The sequence below is a fragment of the Vipera berus genome (genome assembly GCF_964194415.1).
Source record: "Vipera berus genome assembly, chromosome: 1".
NCBI lineage: Eukaryota > Metazoa > Chordata > Lepidosauria > Squamata > Viperidae > Vipera > Vipera berus.
The window spans coordinates 122,820,668-122,839,544 of record NC_138202.1 but is presented as its reverse complement, the minus strand read 5'-3'; the positions used below and the strand labels follow the sequence as shown (position 1 = coordinate 122,839,544).

The following is an 18,877-nucleotide window of genomic DNA, read 5'->3' as shown; positions in this document are numbered from 1 at the left end:
TGGCCTCTCCATTAATTAATTGATAACAATTAATCAATAATTAATTGCTATGCAGGTGATGGTTTGCAATTACTGAATGGCCGGGCATGTTTGAGACCTGTATTTTTTTTTTTAATCCCATTTATATCCCACCCTTCTCCGAAGACTCAGGGCGGCTTACAATCTAAGCACAAATCAATGTGCTTAGCAATAGCCTTCATTCTATGTATATGCCTGCTTTATACATGGGAGTCATCTTGCAAATTGAACTAGATGTTATATAAATTACATATGGTCATTATGACTTTCCACGTTCCCTTCTAATAAAAGTTCCTTTAAAGTACAGAAGCTACGGAGGAAAATCAGAAGGGGGCTGTTTCTCCAATCCAAACCTCTTCCTGTCTCTCAGGTCTTTCCTCCAGTATGTCGGAATGTCACCACATATCGCAGCATGTTAGTCCGCAATGTGGGCACGACAGCCATATGTTTTAACATTGGCCGAGAAAAGTGTCCTTCTGTCTTGGTGAAGCCCAGCTGTGGATATATTATTCCAGGAGCCCATCAGATCTTTTTCCTTTCAACTTGCCCCACAGAAACAACTATACAACAGCACACTTTGCTCTTGCATCTCAATTTCTGGTCCTCTTTCACACAGGTAAGCAAGGAAATGCAATTTTTCTCTTTCTATTTTTTGCCCTATTTTATTATGCTCTCATGCCCCCTTCATCTTCTTGGCACCCTTTCCCCTAGTAGTTTTATTTTATTTTAATTTAATTTTGGTAAGGCCTTTAAAGCTGAAGAAACTCTTGCTATTCCATACCAAGGTAGGAGCTATTAGAGAGCTTAACAAGGACCCATAATTTAGGTAACTTTTTCACTTGTGGCAATGTGGTTATTTTATAATCCCTTTCCCTGCTTCCTTATCTAAAGAAAAGGGCAAGATAGCCAACGCTTAGGAATGTCTGCAAATATAATTTCCTATTTTTACCTGTTAATTAGAAAAAGGAAGGAAATGGGCTTATCCAGATCATAGAGCAGAACTGAATCTGATCCTTTAAATGTGGTTTACTTTAGCCAAAATCTAATGATACTTTTGGGGTAGTGGTGGTGGCAGAGGATGGTTGCTGTTTACAATCCTTTGACAGTTGTAACTTCTGGACTTCTTGCTTTTAGCTCAGCCTATATTTATTTCTCTATCATATTTATATGCCACCAGTCTCTCAGAAATGTGATTCTAGGTGTTGTATAAATCCCCATAAAAACCGTAATCACAAAAACGCTCTACAATTAAAACATCAATATTATTATGAAAAAAGGGCTAGAGAGAACATTAGATGTTACATGCAGTGTAGCCACACATTAAACCCCCATTTCCTTGAGACCTCTAAGACTGTTGACATAATCACGTTTTGAAGGACTTCCAGAAAGACATCAAGGATGAAGCCAGTCTCCAGAGGGGAGGGGGGAGGAGGAGGAGGATGGTCTACAGCAGGGGTGTCAAACTCGCAATGTCAGATGATGTATCGCAACATATTGCTACTTTTTTCCCATTGCTGGCGATGGGGTGGGCGCGATTTTGGCATGACGCATCTGGCCTGTGGGCCAGCAGTTTGACACTCCTGGTCTACAGGATGAGCACTATAACAGAAAAGGACCATCTCCTGGGGTTCATTAAGTGTAGATCCTTAACAGAGGGGATCTGTAGCTTGCCTCATCTGCCAGACCAGATGGGACAGGCAGAAGTAATTGGGAAAAGGTAGTCCCTCAAATTACCCAGCTCTGTGCCATGAAGAGGCTTCAATAACAAAACCAGCACCTTGAAATGGATCTAGAAGCAAACTGGGAATGAATGCAGGTTGTGGGGCAGAAGTGTAACATGTACCATTCTAGGGGCACACATACTATAGCTGCCCTCACCATTGCATTTTATACCAGCTGATGCTTCCAGATTCTCTTCAAGGGTAGCTCCATGTAGAGTAATCCATTCTGGAGGTGACCAGGAATAAGTGATGGTGAACAGAACCTTCTGATCCAGGAATGGGTGCAACTGGCGCACAACCTGAAAATGAGCAATGGCCCTCCTAGCCACGACGGCCACCTGCCTTTCAAGCAGGAGTTGCAAATCCAGGAGGACCCCTGAGTTGTAGACTGGGTCTGTCTGGGGCAGCGCAACCCCATTCAGTACCAGAGATGACATAGTTCCAGAACTGGAAAGCCCCAGAACCCTGAGCCACTCAATCTTCCCAAGGTTCGGTTGAACACTGTTTTTCCCCCCATCCAGATCCCACAGACTTCAGGGACAGGGACACCAACAGCATTACCTAATTCACCAGCGGCAGCTGCACGTAATTGGGTATCCTCTTGTCCTCCCATCCTCACTTCAAATCTTCCACATTCGCTTTGTTGGCTTCAGCCAATCTCTAGCTTTTTTCCATTGAACACTCCAAATCCATGTGTTCTGTACCAGCCTGCTACTGGCCCTGCAGAAAAGGCAGGGACAACCCCTTTTACAAGAAGGCAAGAGGCCTTGGTAGAGGCCTACCAAATTTATGGATACAAAAGCAAACAAGACACGAACCATGAAACAGGAGCTATTCAAGCGGTTGCCTTCAGCAAACCAGCCCTCCCACACATTCCCCTTTTATACAGTTCAGGGCGTGGCTTCTCTCTGCCTCCTTCCGAGGTGCCCCATTGCCTTCCTCTGTTTACTCCTGATTGACTGCCTCCTGCGTCGGGCGTCCTTGAACAGGGCCAGCTGTGGGTCATCTTCATCCACGCTGTCAGGCTCACACAGCTGGGTCTGCGTCGTGACCAGGTGGGAGGGGCCTGGCTGAGGGCTCTCATCAGCAAGCTCTCCAACCCCCTCAGCAACCTCTCCTCCTCCTCCCCCTCTGAATCGTCCGACCCAACTGCCGAACCCACAGGCTGACCCTGAATCACAACACCATGCATGTGTTTCGGAGATTCCAGTGGTGTATGTTTAGTGGCATTTCTAGAACGTCACGGTCTTACAGTTTTATTTGGCTACCTTGCCTAGGTATTTCCTTCTTGTATAGGTCCAGTCTTTTCATGCTTGCTCATGCCAGCTAGGACCAAATTGAACCTCCATGGATGTTTTTTTTTTAACATTGGCTGATTATTTCTGTTGATCTTTGCTTCATCAGGAGATTTCCCTTCAGAGCAATGCTGAGCCTCTGGCACTACTCTTGGAAGGTGACGGCAAACTGTACTTCAAACCCACTTGTGTGGGAACCTGCTCTTCACGTACCTTCACCATCAAAAATTGTACCCGATTGCCCATGCTTTTCAGATGGAAAATTCAAAAGTCTGACCAAAAGCTTCTGTCTGTCCAACCTGCTGAAGGGACACTACTACCCAATGAAGCTTTAGTAAGTAGGACAATTAACAGATACATTTAGCAGTTCTTCCTTGGGCTGATCATGATGATAACTACTGACGTTGCCTTGCTAAATAATGCATTCACACTGTTACAGTTCTGCACGTTAAAAGTAGCAAGATACTGGCAGCGAGAGAGAAAGGGAAGCTGTCTTGGGTTCCTCTTTGGCTCTTAACAACTTACTGATCCATTCCAAAAGTTCAGAAGGATCTTTGGGTCCTTCAGCCTCCTCTTCTGCATACGATTTCAGGCTCAGACATGGACCTTCACTCCTGCTGAACAGATCAAATATCTCCTGCGGAGCTGGGTGATAGTTTGGAGAGACCAAGAAATGCTGGATGACAAGACTTCCAAGAGTATTCACTACGTTCTGCGAGTTATTGGGGAGGGATCATTTGGCACCATAACAGTGAGTGACAACATCTACTCTGCGAAAAATTAGTATAGCCCCATTAAAGTAGGTGGCTGCCATTTAAAGCATATTCACCTGACACTCAACCATTGCATTGCTACGGAGTGTAGTAAGTGGGTATACTGCTACATAATGCCATGTAGCCTAAAGGAGGAAGCCTGTTGGCTATTTCATTGAATGGTATATATGTCCTAATAAAAACATCGATTTACCCTTTTTCCCCCCAGAACTTATTTACATAGAAAATCTACCATGAATATTTTTTCATATCTTTCTCTGTTGTTTGGCTTGTAGGCAGAAGAGAAACAGATAGATGTTGGCAGCATCCTGGTCGGTAGCACACAATCATGTAACCTTGTTTTATTTAACAATGGGTCCTGCTGCTTAAAATATGTCCTTAGTGTGGAACAAACAATCACTGGACCATGTGATCCTGAGGAAGTTGCCAGTGATCCTTTAGGTATTTAATGGGAATGTGAATCTATGGTGCTTTGTACCATTGGAAGTCTACCCTTAGTAATTCCATTGTCTGCTTTCTTACTCCCCATTCACAGCAATAGATCTTGATCACTACAAAGGGACGGTTTGTGCTCGGGGAAAGATCTTCTTGCAAGCAACTCTAAAACCAGCTCACCAGTTGCGTTACACATGGACAATCTACTGTGCCATTTCCACTCCCAAAGGTAAGATTCTGGGAACAGCTGCTACACCTTAGCTATTGCTAAGTGGCCTTGCAACAAGCAATATATATGTGTGTTGGGAAAGTAGGAAAATCCTCAGCAGATTTTTAAAAAAAGACTCCCCTTAGTCTGATACGTGTTGGGTTTATAGAAAATTTGTGTGTTACGCAATTGAGTAGTAACTTAATGGAGAACTCACCTGAACTGTAAAGTTGGAAAGCTAATAGAACTTGTTAGTTGGCTATCCCATTTCTATTCTGCCACAGTCTAATCAACTTGGAGGAAATTTTGTTTTTGGAGTTCAGGATTAAGAGCTCTTCTTCAAGTGAAGCATGTCTTTAACTACCTTCAAGAATCTGTAAAAGACATCTGAAGGCTATTCCATATAAGGTAGATTGGACAGAGAAGAAAATGACCATGTCGCTTTACTCTTAAAAGATATACTAGCTATTGTGCTGCAAAATAGAATGATGGCCAGGAAATCAGAGAAGCCACAAGAAGAACTAATATAAGCCCTACCCCCCAAATAAGCCCTAGTTTTGGGGCGGGGCACACACCTAAAAATCAAGCTAGGGCAGGGGTGGGGGTGGATCTGCCCTATGTGCCCCGTACCCACTTACCTTGCAGCCAGGCCTGTCCTCGCCAGCCCACTTCTTCTGTGGCGTTTTCTGCAGCCAGGCCTGCATTTCTAAGTCACAGGCCTTTCCAGAAGGCCACTACAGCCGAGAACGGAGCTATGGATTGAATCCATAGCTCGGTTCTGCAAGACCTCTGCAGCCGAGGACCGAACTATGGATTGAATCCATAGCTTGGTTCTGCAAGACCTCTGCAGCCGAGGACCGAACTATGGATTGAATCCGTAGCTCGGTACTCGGCTGCATGGGTCTTCCAGTAAGGCCTGACTGCAAAATGGAGGCGGGAATGCAGCTGCAGAATGCAGCTGCTCCTTCAGCCCCAGAAGAAGTGGACCGTCTGGGCAGGGCTGCCGGTGCCGTAGGTGAGTAAGACATCTTCCCAAATTAAGTCCTAGTGCCTCTTGGAGGCAAAAAAAAATTAAGATCCAGTCTTATTTTTGGGGAAACCCAGGTATGTATGTAGCATGTGTATATGTGTGTTATGTGTGTATGGGTAGATATATACTTTTTTTTGAGAGCAGGCAACAGAATTTCATTTTTAATGCGGGCCAGTATGCTCATAGTAAAAAATGACAATAAAGGTTATCATATTTTACTTACCAATAGAGAGAGCTAAACAGGGTTATCTTAACTATTCTGTGCTTATTTCTTCCATTCTTTCACACCACAAAATATCCACCAAGAAAGGAAAGAAAGAAGAGTTACACAGCTTCTCCTCTATTCTGGAAACTGAGGAACTTGTAACATTTTTACAAGAGAGCTGCAATTAATAGGAGAGGCACCTGAGGAAGTCTGTCAAGTTTTATTTTATTTTTTATGGATAAATCTGTAATGGGAGATAAAAGATTTAAATTTATTTATTTACTTTACTTATATCCTGCCTTTATTAATTTTATAAATAACTCAAGGCGGCTAATATATCTACTGATCCACATTTGTCCTATTGTTCCTATAAAATCAACCCTGTGAGGTGGGTAGGCTGGTCCAAGGTCACACTGCTGACTTTCATGGCTAAGGCGAACTAGAACTCATGGCCTCCGTTTCCAGCCTGGTGCCTCAACCAGTAGATCAAAATGGCTTTCTCATGGGTTTCAACAAGTGCCTTTGTATTTATTTTATAATATAAGCCCTCATTTCTTCCCATTCAGACCAGTGGTTTCATTTAGAAGCCCATTCAGGTAATCATTCCATTTTGGATGCCCATGATTTCTGATGTCTGATGAGTTTTTAGAGTCTCTGTGTTATTCCTGGTGTTTGCTGAAGTGCATATTTAATCCAGCGATGAATATGTTTTATATATAATATATGAGGACTGAAGAAAAAAAAAATTGAACAGATTCCATTTTTTCCCCATTTGTACCTGGTGGAGGAAGATGTGAAGGACCTATCAAGGGAAGTAGAGATATTGTTGGCTACTGTCTTAATTGAGATCAACAGCAATTGATGTAAACCAGAAAGGAGACATAACATCGTAATTAATTACAAGCAATGACCGAAAACCAAATCCCTTCCTTACCATTTCCTGCATCCCAAATGCCATATGTTTGTACTTTTGGTGGTAATAATAATAATTAATAATAATAATAATAATAATAATAATAATAATAATAATAATAATAATAATAATAATAATAAGAAGAAGAAGAAGAAGAAGAAGAAGAAGAAGAAGAAGTAGTAGTTGGAAGGGACCTTGGAGGTCATCTAGTCCAACCCCCCACTCAGGCAGGAAACCCTATACCATTTCGGACAAATGGCTGTCCAGTCTCTTCTTAAAAACTTCCAGTGTTGGAGCATTCACCACTTCTGGAGGCAGGTTGTTCCACTGGTTAATTGTTCTAACAGTCAGGAAGTTTCTCCTTAGTTCTAGGTTGCTTCTCTCCTTGATTAGTTTCCATCTGTTGCTTCTTGTCCTGCCTTTGGGCTCTTTGGAGAATAGCTTGACTCCCTCTTCTTTCTGGCAGCCCCTGAGATATTGGAACACTGCTATCATGTCACCCCTAGTCCTTCTCTTCATTAGACTAGACATACCCAATTCCAGCAACCGTTCCCTATATGTTTTAGCCTCCAGTCCCCTAATCATCTTTGCTGATCTTTTCTGTACTCTTTCCAGAGTCTCAACATCTTTTTTACATCATGGTGACCAAAACTGGAGGCAGTATTCCAAGTGTGGCCTTACCAAGGCATTGTAAAATAAGGTTGATGTACTGACTGTTTCCTTGCTTCCCTTGTAAGCTGCAAACCCTTTGGGGGAAAAGCTGTCTGTCTGCTGTGTGGTAGCAACTGGCATCTACCCTTCCATCTGCATCGTTGATGCCTGTGGGACAGGCAGCGCCTCTGGCATCAGCAAACTGCACCTCTGGAGGCTCTTTTCTTTGGAGAGACTGAACCAATATCTGGAGCGAGAGCCAACACCACAGGAGCTCACTTTCCGAGTGCCTACCAGACACAGGTAAGAATCCTTTTTTTCTTAGTAGTTTTTATCTACGGTGATGATGATGATGATGACGACGACAATGACGACAATGATGATATCCATTCAGTCATGTCCACGTCTTGCCAATTCTATGGACCAAGTTGCTCCACATCTTCCAATCTTGCACTACTTCTTTGAGTTTTTCTATGCTCTGGCTGGTGTCAGCTTTCATGGTGCCTTAGTCTTTAGTCCCTCCATACAGAAATGTTCTTGATTACCGTACATCATAGTCTGCAACCAATACTTTCTTTTCTTCCTTTTCCTTTTTTTCTTTTTTTTGCTTCAAGCAAGAGACGAGAAAATACAATATGTAAGCAAGGCAGATTCTGGGACTATTGAACATAGGAACAATTCCTCCAACGTTCTTCTTCCTTTTCATTTCTCTTCAACATGCAGCACTCAGCGAATACCCCCAGTTTACACACCTGTCATGGTGGATTTCAATTTTGGAGCTGCTCCAGTTGGATGTGAGCCCTCTATGGTTGTGCTGATGATACAGAACAATGGAAGGATACCTGTAAACTGGTACGTAATGCTCAATGACTGACCTAACCAGGAACAGCTTCTGTCCTTTAGAGTTCAGAATTTTTGCACTATCTTCCTCCTGCACTTGCGTTTAGGATGGATCAGATAAGTATCTTCATGGTATGGATTTAATTTGGGGGATATTTTTCTCTGCAGTTAAGCGCAAATGGTATCCCTCATGCCTGGTTTGTTTAACAGGCCAAGTGGTCTGATTTATAAATAATATTGAGGCATAATTCATGAATATGCAGGTTAAAAAAAGGTTCTATTAGAATGGCATCTTCAATGGTGCTTAATTTATATTTCTGGTGTATTTCATAGAATGGCTACGAATGTAAGATTTGACAATGGGACACGTTATTTGGGAAAATAGAAACTGGCTCTTCGTTGCTTAAGAGAGGTTTGCTAGTAAGGATACTGTAGCAATGCCTTTCTTGGCATTGAGAAGGAAAATAATTAGATGGCTACCATTTATGATTCTGTAGAGCCCTGTACAGAGATGTTGTAAAGTTCTTGAGTTCCTGGATCTGGTTAATCATAGTCTGGATACCGGATAATCTCAGTCTGGATATTGGAATGGACCATGGATACTCATCAACTGAAGGGAGAATGATCAGAGCCTGCTTAGCAGTGAGGAAATTTGTCAGCTGAACAGTCTCCTAGCATTTAATGTTATTCTGTCTTCTAATCTAAAGATCGGATCTGTGCATTTTCTTCCTCCTTTTCCCGGCATTAACTGCTTTTGTAGGGATTTTCTTTTTCCTTCTGACCAGAAGATTGACATGGAATATTGGGCAGAAAGTACTGAGTTTGATCCCAGTGAGTTGCATCAGATGCGAATCCAGGATAATCAGCTTTTCACCATCGCTCCCAAGTCAGGAAAGCTTCCTCCAGGGCAAGAGCAAATTATACACCTGTCTTACAGGTATTCGTGTACTATGGTTCCTTACTCATGTGGGAGCTGAGCTCACCCAAATGTCAATTTCAGCTCCTATGCTAGATAGGGCACACCAACTTAACCCCCAGTTTGGGACCCTCTTATGATCACCTGAAGTATGAAATTCCAACAAAATTCTCTCAACACCATTCCCAAAGCAGAGGACTGCATGATTTTACCTTCTCCAGGACTTAGGTTTTGAATTCTTGAATTTATTCAGAACCCAAGGCAGCTGTAGGTTAACTTTACATTGTTCTTTCTTATCCAATGCTAACCTTGTGCCCAGGAAGCTCTTTACGCAACAGGGCAGTTCTGCAACAGGGAAAGAATTGTTTCTGATCTTTTATTTGATATAGGATTCATCAGTTAACAGTTTGGAATGGTTTCATTTATGCATTTTTCTAATGCTTATATCTGTTTTTCCTTCAACAGACATGATTTCATTGGCACTGACCGACTTCCAGTCCTACTAAAAGTATCCCATGGTCGAGAAATTCTGGTATGATATTAAGTGCAGAGGTTCATAAACTCCCCAGGAGGAAGCGATACAATTCTTCCCTAAGGCCTCACTAAATTCTTTGGCTGCTATAGCTATAGTAGGCAGTGCACTGGTGAAATGTCCTTATCTTGGACACAGACTGTTCTTTTTATGATTCACATACTCACCATAACATATTTGAGACCTCTGGTTTTTCATCCATAAGCATCATTATAGTTACTACTCCAGGCACTATGGGGGTTGAATAGTTCCGATAGCAGAATTCTCTTTTTAGCGGTTAACTGTTTGAAAAAAGTGTTGTCTTATGATTTGATTCAGCTTCTCTCTGTTTTAGTGACAGTCGAGAGAATGTGATTTTATCTGTGTGGTTTGTGGATGGAGACAAATGAAAATGAATCCCAATTTGGTATCTTTCATGAGAAAAATAGAAATCACGGTGCTGATTTTTATTTGATATTAATTCGATTTTATACTGCTAGTGGTTTAATCATATCCTTGATCTCCAAGGTTGTTCTTAAGTTGCCTTTTCCACTTTGACCCTCCCTAATTTTTCAGTTAAAATCCAATTCCCCTTATTCCCCAGTGATGCCTCCCTCCTTTCTTACTGGCCTTCCATTAGATGCCCATTACACATTCAAGATTTCTAGGTATTCTTGAATGCATTCCTTTTTGTTTGTATGTTTTTCCTCTTCCAGGAATTCGGAATTTCAAAAAAAAAAAAAGGTGAAAATCCAGACTTCTGTCCACACCAACCCTTGGTGTGAGATTTAATGAGGAAAAACCTTGAGAATGCTGAAGGGCTGCTGCCTTTAACTTTTAGCTTTGGCTTTAATGTTTTTAAGAATGAGAGTGGGGGAAGGCACTATTTGTGGTTGGTATGAATGCAGCCTGTAAGGTATGGTGCAAGTAACAGCCCATTATTTCACCTCTTTTCTTTTTATTCTGTGTCTGCAGCTGAATTTCATTGGCGTGACCCTGAAGCTGGGATGCCACTACATTCACTTCACTTCAGCTAAACATATGTTCACACCCATTGCTATTGGCACATATAATTCTCCTAAGCAAGTGAGTCATCAAAAGCCCACCTTGTTTCTTCGACTGCTTTTGATTTGCTGGTGCTGTCTCCTCTATCTTTGCAGGGAGGTAGGACTTATCCAATCATTTTGCAATGGATGGACCCAAATAATTTCAGGGGGAGTTTTTGGGTTTCCCCCCTGGGAATCTGGTAGGCAGTTCCAGCGAAGTCTTAATTCCTGCCTGGAATGGGTGTATGATGAGAGCCTTGGACCAAATTGTGCCTCTGCAGCCTCTCTTTGTGCTTTGATCCCATGCTCCTCCTTGATAGTTCAAAGAGGTCCAAGAAATTAAGCAGCATCTTTTTTATTATTTAGTTTTATTCATTTATAACATAAAATATGAAAAAAACCAAAGCAAATAATAGGGGACAACAGTAGAAAAAGGGAAAACAAAAAAGGGGTGAAGAAAGGGACGGGAAGAAGCAAAAGACATTGACTTCCAACTCTCTCTGTTGCAGTAAAATCAGATGTTAAAATCAAATCTCAACTTTTTACATTTCTATAGTAATATGCACTAGCCATTTCTGCATCGTCAAATCAATCCAATCGATAAAACCCAAAATCATGGTATCATTTTTTTTCACCTCAAGCACAAAGTCCAGAAGCGGTTTCCAAGTAGAAACAAAAATACTTATGTTCTTTTTTTTTATTCAGCACAGTCAATTTGGCCATCTCTGCTAATTCCATCAGCTTTTGTAACCATTCGTCCATGGTAGGAATCGAGGCATCCTTCCACTTTTAAGCATAGAGCAATCTTGTTGCTGTCACCATATTAGGCCCCAAAGGAAAGTTTCTAATCTTTATGTTCACTTTAAGAATTTTCTGCATCAATATATGAATCCTACTCCAATATTTCTTTGCCTCCAAAAATATTGGAGATTAAGCAGCATTTTAATGCCTATAGGACAGACATGTCAAACTCATGATGTCAGGTGACGTCACGCGACGTATCGGGACTGTTTTGCCATTGCCGGCAATGGGGTGGGCGCGGCTTCCGCTTGATGTGTCCAACCCGTGGGATGGCAGTTTGACACCCCTGCTATAGGACTATTGAAGAAAAACAAAGAATCTGGGTAAACTTGTGTAAGAGCTCATATTTGAGACTAGACTGTAGCAATAAGAGTGGCAAAATGTAGTTATTTTTCTGCTCTTATTACATCCACAGATGGTTTGGTGATAATAATAATAATGAGCAGGTAGTAGGTAGCAGCTATGGCCAGGAGGGCCTTTGTGCAGATTTATGTGGTAAATTAATTGCACCCTTTCCTGGACTGTGAACCCTTTCTCACAATCACCCACACCCATCACCCACAATGAGGATTGTCCTTGAAGATATCTTGGAAGCTACAGCTGATCTAGAATGCAGCCACACAAATGGTTAAGGGCACATCCCAAAACACCCATGTAAGATCTATACCATGCTAGTACACTAGTTCCCAATGGGCTTCTGAGTGCAATTTAAAATCCTTCAAGGCCTATACCCTGGCTATGTGAGAGATGACCTCTCTCCCATTATTTCTGCCTGCCCAGGCAGGGAGGGTATTTCATGTCCCATTCATTAATGTCATCTAATGGGACCTAGGAACTATGCCTTATCTATTGTGGCACTTGCCCTTGGAATGTTATCTCTCTGGAGGTTTGTACCACCCTGACGGTGCACATTTTTAGGCAGTTTTTAAAAATGTGGCCATTTCCCCAAGTTCTGGGATAGATAAGTGATACACCGTTTGCTATGTATTGTTTGTTTGTATTTTATGTTTCCTTTGCCCTGTGATATTCTTTATTTATTTGGCTTGCTTTTGTAGGTTCTGGCCCTGGATAGATAGATAGATAGATAGATAGATAGATAGATAGATAGATAGATAGATAGATAGATAGATAGATAGATAGATAGATATGCATACATATATAAATCCAAAGCAATAGTATTGATAAATAGCTTGGGAATTCTGCTGGGGAATATTTTTCATTCATTCATGTTACATCCATGTAAGAATACATTTTAAATTTTAAGATTGCTTCATAGTATCACTAATTAACATTAAATATTCATGCGGGCCAAATTAATTTCCCCCTAACAATGGTTATATAACTGAGAGGTAAGAGGCTGAAGTTATACAAAATGGAGATATTTGCGCATCTTGTCAGAAAATATTTAATAATCTTTGCCAATAGACCAAATGGAATTGGATTCTCTCTCCTGCAGATTTATGAATTGTATAATGGAGGTTCTACCACTGCAGTCTATGAAATTCAGATGGATGCCCTCCGGCAAGTAGAGAGAGAGAATCACCAACATGCAGTTTTTACCTGCCTGAATCCAAGAGGAGAGATTGGCCCCGGATTAACAGCCCACACTGAATGGATTTTTTGCCCACTGGAAGCCAAAATGTACTCGGTAAAATTTTTATCTTTAAGAATAAGCACTTTCCTTTAGGAATTCATATTTCTTGCCATTCTTGATGCCATCTAGCTAGCCCACTGAAATGCATTAGGCCTTCATGAATCATGTGAAATCCAATTCAAATTATCGATCTAATTTGAAAAATCAGTCCAGTTCTGAATTTATGAGTGAAACTAGGTTGATCTAGATTTCCAAACTGATTAGCAAAAAATGTTCTGCACACACACAGGAACATCTAAATCATCTCAACTGCCAAATCCAATTTTAGTCACCTTTAGAATTTACATTCTGGTGACTATTATTCAATTAAGCTCTGATATTTAGTTCACTTCAGCAAAACTGCTTTGTGTCCAATGTTTTAGCTATTACAGCTATTTTATTAATTTATAAAATTTGTAGGCTTACCTCAAGATAAGTCTGATCTATTAATGATTCCATTTTCCTCAATCTCAATTCTTCATCTTGATTTGAGCAATATTTTGCTTTGTATTTTTACCCCCAAACACCCCAAGATCTGCTACACACATCTGTTCCCCAAAGTAAATTGATAGAAAGGTTAATTTCAATCCCTCTTTTGTTACGGCCATTGTTCTTTTAGCTGCAGTTTTCTTTTCTTTTCTTCTTTGCACAGGTGGACGTACCTATCCATATCCTTGATGGAGATTCTGCTTTAATTACCTTTCAAGGAGTAGGCTTTGATCCACAAGTTATGGGAGAAACAGCACAATTTGACAAAGTTGTGTCTGCTGCAACAACACCAGTCTCTGCCAAATTAACAGTACCTGGTCTGGTAAATCTGGGAGTTTACTTGTTCCAGTATCACACAAGAGAGTGTTTAACAGAGATTTCAGATTGCCAGTAGGAGTAAGTGAGCCACTGGCGCTGGGAAAGCCATTCTTATATGATGCTGTTTTATCTCAAGTAATGTCTTTTTTTCTTTTTTAAAATAAAAGAAATAATGGTTCTTATTTATCTGATGGCAAGGCACAGAAAGGATACACTTTTCAGGCTGTGTCCATTGGTAAAACTGTACATTGTGCAGGCTGTTATGTGTTCTGAGAAGGTCCAGTATGATCTCTTTAACAAAAAGCCAGGCATGCTATGACATGCAGTCCAACTGAATGAAAGATGAATGCATTGCTGTCGGTATTATTCTGTTGCCATCTGTAGGATGCCAGAAAATGTACCAGCAGGTATTTCTCTCACACTTCGGATAACCTGACCTTGTGACTCTTGCCCTGATTGAATTTATTCCTTGGTATCATATTGGCTGCTCCCAACAGCAGGGGAAAAACAAAATTTGCCATCGTTTCAATATTTGTCGATCGGTTACGCAGAATTGTTGTTGCCTCCACATAGAGGCAGAAAGCAGTGCTAGATTTGCAAAACTGAGAATGGTGACCTCTTCAATCAGATTCTTTTGTTACAAGCTAAGGATGTTACATTGGCAATAAAGCTCCTGAGACTCGCAGGTGGTTTTTTTTTCTTTTCAAAAGGTAACTGGACGGTTCCACATTTAGAACATTTCTGTATCTTTGTATTATTCACTAATTTTCTAAGTCTTTCATCACACATATTCAAATCAATCATGCTTTTTGATTCAGTTCTTCCTTTGCAAATATACTGTACCTGTGAGTAGGCTTATACGTAGGTAAATGACATATGTGAAATATCTACATACCACTATAAATCACCTAGTTTCCTTCCACTAGTTAGACCAAGAAAACAAAGGGATCCTTCCTTATTAGGCTAGCAATTCATTCTGTTTATTTTCTTTCCAGGCAGTATATTTATCTCAGCCTCGGATATGTCTTGGCAATATCCCTGTTTACAGCAAATGTAGTCGCCTTTTTTTCCTCAACAATGCTTCTGAGGATGAGGCCATCATTTTTACCTGGCACATAGGGATCTCTCCTGCCATGGTGGTGAGTTTCACCTACATGATTGTTTTTTTTTGCTTCCTGGTCTTTCTCCTAGCTAGTGATTCTGTTCCTTTCAAGCTTCCTCCACTTTGATCTGGCAACGTTACAACACTTGATCAATTGGCTTCAATTTTATCAACTCAAACATCTGAACCGGGTTACACCACAAATGGAAAAATCTCCAAAAGTTAATATAAACACTTGCTAAAGAGAACAGCATGGCTCAAATGCAGTCTTGTATTTTATGACTCCAAAACAATCTTTCTTTATCAGTATTCTGCTACTCTGGCTATATTCAACTATTCTAACTCCGTTTTAATGTACTGTAAGTAGGAAAGAGTCTATTTGCAGAGTGACAAACAAAGATATTTGTTTTTATGTACTCATTTTATGTACTCATTCATTTATTTCATTGTTTTATATGGCCACACAATTTACAAGAGTGACCCTGAGCAAGTTACAGTTTAAAGAAATACAAAGCCTAGAATTAAAAATATAATATATTATGTCATGTCATGTCATGTCATGTCATGTAATATAATATAATAGACTTAAAGGCATAAAAAACAAGATAATGGAATAACAATAATAATTATAATAAGAGAAGCAACTGAGGCCAACTTAACACATATCTCATTCAAGGTCCTTGAATTCTATGTGGGCTGATGCCACAATCTTTAGGGCCTTGTGGAAGGACAGAAGGATGAGGGCTGTCTGAGACTTCATATATTATGATATAATAATCCATTGTTTTATTTCAAGGCACTGAAGATCATACCTCAAAATGGAATTGTGCAGGCCGGAGAGAGCACTCACTGTGTTCTTACACTGCATGCTGGTGAAAATCCATGCTTCTACAATGTGGATTTGATTTGTGAGGTGAGACTTAGTTGATACCTCAGATCAAAATTTCCTTTAACACCAAAAGCCAGGGGGTTTGGGTTGCTTATATGCGATATAAGAGATCTTGGTGCCAAGCAGAAAGGCTATAGCTCTAAAGAGTGTGAGACTGCACTGAAGTCCGTCACTGATTAGTTCATTAAAAGTAATAACAAATGTGGGATTTATATAATAGAGTAATTAAGGCTGAATGGCTTTTGTCAAGGGAACATCTGCATAGAAGCCTCAAGAAGACAGAAATAATGTACACTTAACACAAATTATATTTTTCCATGATGTGTAGGTCAAATAGAATGCTCTTGAACATGCATGATTTCATTTTTGTCCTCTTTCCTGTAATCCAAACATGTTGGCTTAACTGTTCTGCATATAATTATCTTGTTTTCCCTTTGGTGAGATAGTTGTTTCCAGTAATTTCTATAAAGAAATCCTATAAAGTCATAACATTAAACTAAAGTGCTGCCAGAAATTAAGTTTCAGAAGGCACGTAAGGGGCGACATATCTCACCAGTACAGAAGAAGAAAAGTAGCAAAAATCCCAGCTGGATGATGTTAATCTTAGGTATTTTCCCCGTAGATTTTTACTCAGAACTCATTGGATCAATATGAGAAAGAGCTGCAGGAATGGGAGACTGAAAAAGCTCGCCAAGCTGTGGAGTTTACCATCACCGAGAAAGACCTGGATATAAAGCAGGCCCAAAAGGAAGCTTTCAAGGTAAAAACTAGCTTGCTTTGAAGGGGCATCTATTGTATATCTGAATTAGAATGTATTTCTGAACTTTTTTTGTTACCACTTGATTCTGTGTTTAGTGAACATATGTTAGAAGATGGCTAAAAAATACCAGGCGATGTTTTCAGTTTACAGCAGGGGTGTCAAACTCAATTTCATTGAGGGCCGCATCAGCATTGCGGTTGCCCTCAGGGGGCTGGGTGGGTATGGCCAGGGTGGGCGTGGCCTACTGGGTGGGCGTGGCTAGAGTGCCTATGACCTACTGGGTGGGCGTGGCCAGCTCTACATCGTTCACATCAAGGGTGCCTATGGGGGCCTGGGCAGGAGTGGGACAGATCTGAGGGTCTCTGGCAGAAGGAGGGTCTCTGGGCCAGGGCCAAGGCAGTGGGGGCCGTTCCCTCACTGTTTCCAGGATGGCTTCGCGGGCCACATGAAACCACTTCGCGGGCCGGATCCGGCCCCCAGGCCTTGTATTTGACATGTCTGGTTTACAGGATAGTCTGATATAAGACTTAGCCACATCATTTAGATGCCAGAATCATTCTGCTCCTCAGAATTAGCAACTCCTTGTTCAGACATTACAATATATAGATTTGCAAATGATTGTAGATGTAATTTGCTGACAGTGAGAGCAATTAACCAATGGAACAATTTGCCTCCTGGAATTGTGGGTGCTGCATCACTGGAGGTTTTCAAGAAAAGATGGGACATTCACTTATCTGGGGGTTGGACTAGAAGACCTCCAAGGTCTCTTCCAGTCCTGTGATTCTATATTCTATGATTCATATTTTCCTGAATATATTTTCTGGACACACCGGGGAAACATAAGTCAAAATTAGTGTTCAGGTTTTATCTACATATTTTTTTTTTAAAACATCGATGGTATGATATATAAGTGGTAAAATGCACACAGCACATTTAAAATATCAGTAATAAAGCATGCACAATAAATCTGAAACACTTACATTACAAATTTAAAGTGTCCGTGGTCAGAACCAATTCCATGACATAAAAATATAATTAAATTATAATGATTGCAATGTTAAATAAGTACATTTATTTACTCGAATGCAATGTTTTGGATTTCTATTAGCACATCTGTTTGCAAGGATTTAGGAATCAACAGCCAGCCATAGGGAATGGTAGAGGGAAGATAAGAACCTTACAAAAAAAACACCCCTCCTAATACTGTATAATATGCCGATGCTTTACTAAGCCCCAGGAATTTTTACAGTAAATCCACGGCTTGATGTTGAGGGAATTTTGTGCTTAGAATCCATCACTGATTTTTCTCCACTCTCATCTAGACACCCACAAGGAGAAAAGTAGCTTGGAGATTGCCCACTTTGAGCAGAAAAGGGACTGGCAGAGAGAAGATTAAGGTTTCTTTATTCAGGGTTGCATCCTTCTTTTTTTTTTTTAAAAAAAGGCTACATCCTACAAGTTTGTGTGTTTGGATTAACTTGCTTCATTCAGGTATATATCACATCTGTTCAATTTCTGTAACTTTTTGCTATTATTATCTTCTTTTTCTTTAGGGAGCTCCAAATGTGCCAGGATTATCAAAGCTTTCTAAAGAACTCACAAAGATCAGAAAATATAAGGTAATTAGTTAAACGCCTTAATGTAGATATAGTGAGATCCCTTGTTGTCAACCTCCATTCCATAAACTGAGCAGGAAATGTAAATCTTCCAGGCATATTTCTTTATTGTTTCATACCTATAACCACACCTATAAACAGAATCTTCCCAAACTATACTCCAGGAAGCCTATACTCTGGGAACTATTAGGGAGAGGCTGGCTTCTCCCTCTTTCTCTCACACAAACTAAATAGAGGTACGTTTCCCTGTCCAGTCATGTCCGACTCTAGGGCGCAGTGCTCATCGCCGTTTCTAGGCCAAAAGAGCCAGCATTGTCCAAAAACATTTGTGGCCAGCATGACTGTAGCAATAGCAAAAGCACTTAAACTTATATACCATTCCATAGTGCAGGGCTTTTCAACCTTTTCACCCATTGTACCACTTTTAGGATATGGCAACATCCAAGTACCACCAGTCGCCTAGCAAGGTGTCAAAAACTAGATGACCCCCCCCAAAAAAGGAAAAAAGTGATGAAGTACAGGTAGTCCTCAACTTACAACAGTTCGCTTAGTGACTGTTCGAAGTTACAATGGCCCTGAAAAAAGTGCCCTCCAAGCCACAGCCGAGCAAGACACCTGCCTGCCCGGTGGCGCTCTTCCTCCTGTCCGAGGTTTTCATTGTTGTGAGCATTTCTGTTGAGGATTGGCAGTGGGGGTGGGGTGGGAGG

The 18,877-nt window shown here is 40.8% G+C and overlaps 1 protein-coding gene across 1 annotated transcript in view; it reads left to right on the top strand.

The window, feature by feature from the left end:
• Positions 1-18,877, top strand: part of CFAP65 (cilia and flagella associated protein 65) — a 45,306-nt gene that overhangs the window by 15,093 nt on the left and 11,336 nt on the right. The window contains exons 11-26 of the mRNA XM_081327321.1: positions 389-634; positions 3,144-3,368; positions 3,627-3,785; positions 4,083-4,248; positions 4,343-4,471; positions 7,336-7,552; positions 7,973-8,101; positions 8,850-9,026; positions 9,471-9,537; positions 10,492-10,602; positions 12,820-13,011; positions 13,649-13,807; positions 14,799-14,942; positions 15,702-15,818; positions 16,417-16,554; positions 18,108-18,173. Of these exons, the coding sequence (XP_081183447.1) occupies positions 389-634; positions 3,144-3,368; positions 3,627-3,785; positions 4,083-4,248; positions 4,343-4,471; positions 7,336-7,552; positions 7,973-8,101; positions 8,850-9,026; positions 9,471-9,537; positions 10,492-10,602; positions 12,820-13,011; positions 13,649-13,807; positions 14,799-14,942; positions 15,702-15,818; positions 16,417-16,554; positions 18,108-18,173 (2,442 nt within the window). The remainder of the gene's footprint in view (positions 1-388; positions 635-3,143; positions 3,369-3,626; positions 3,786-4,082; positions 4,249-4,342; positions 4,472-7,335; positions 7,553-7,972; positions 8,102-8,849; positions 9,027-9,470; positions 9,538-10,491; positions 10,603-12,819; positions 13,012-13,648; positions 13,808-14,798; positions 14,943-15,701; positions 15,819-16,416; positions 16,555-18,107; positions 18,174-18,877) is intronic.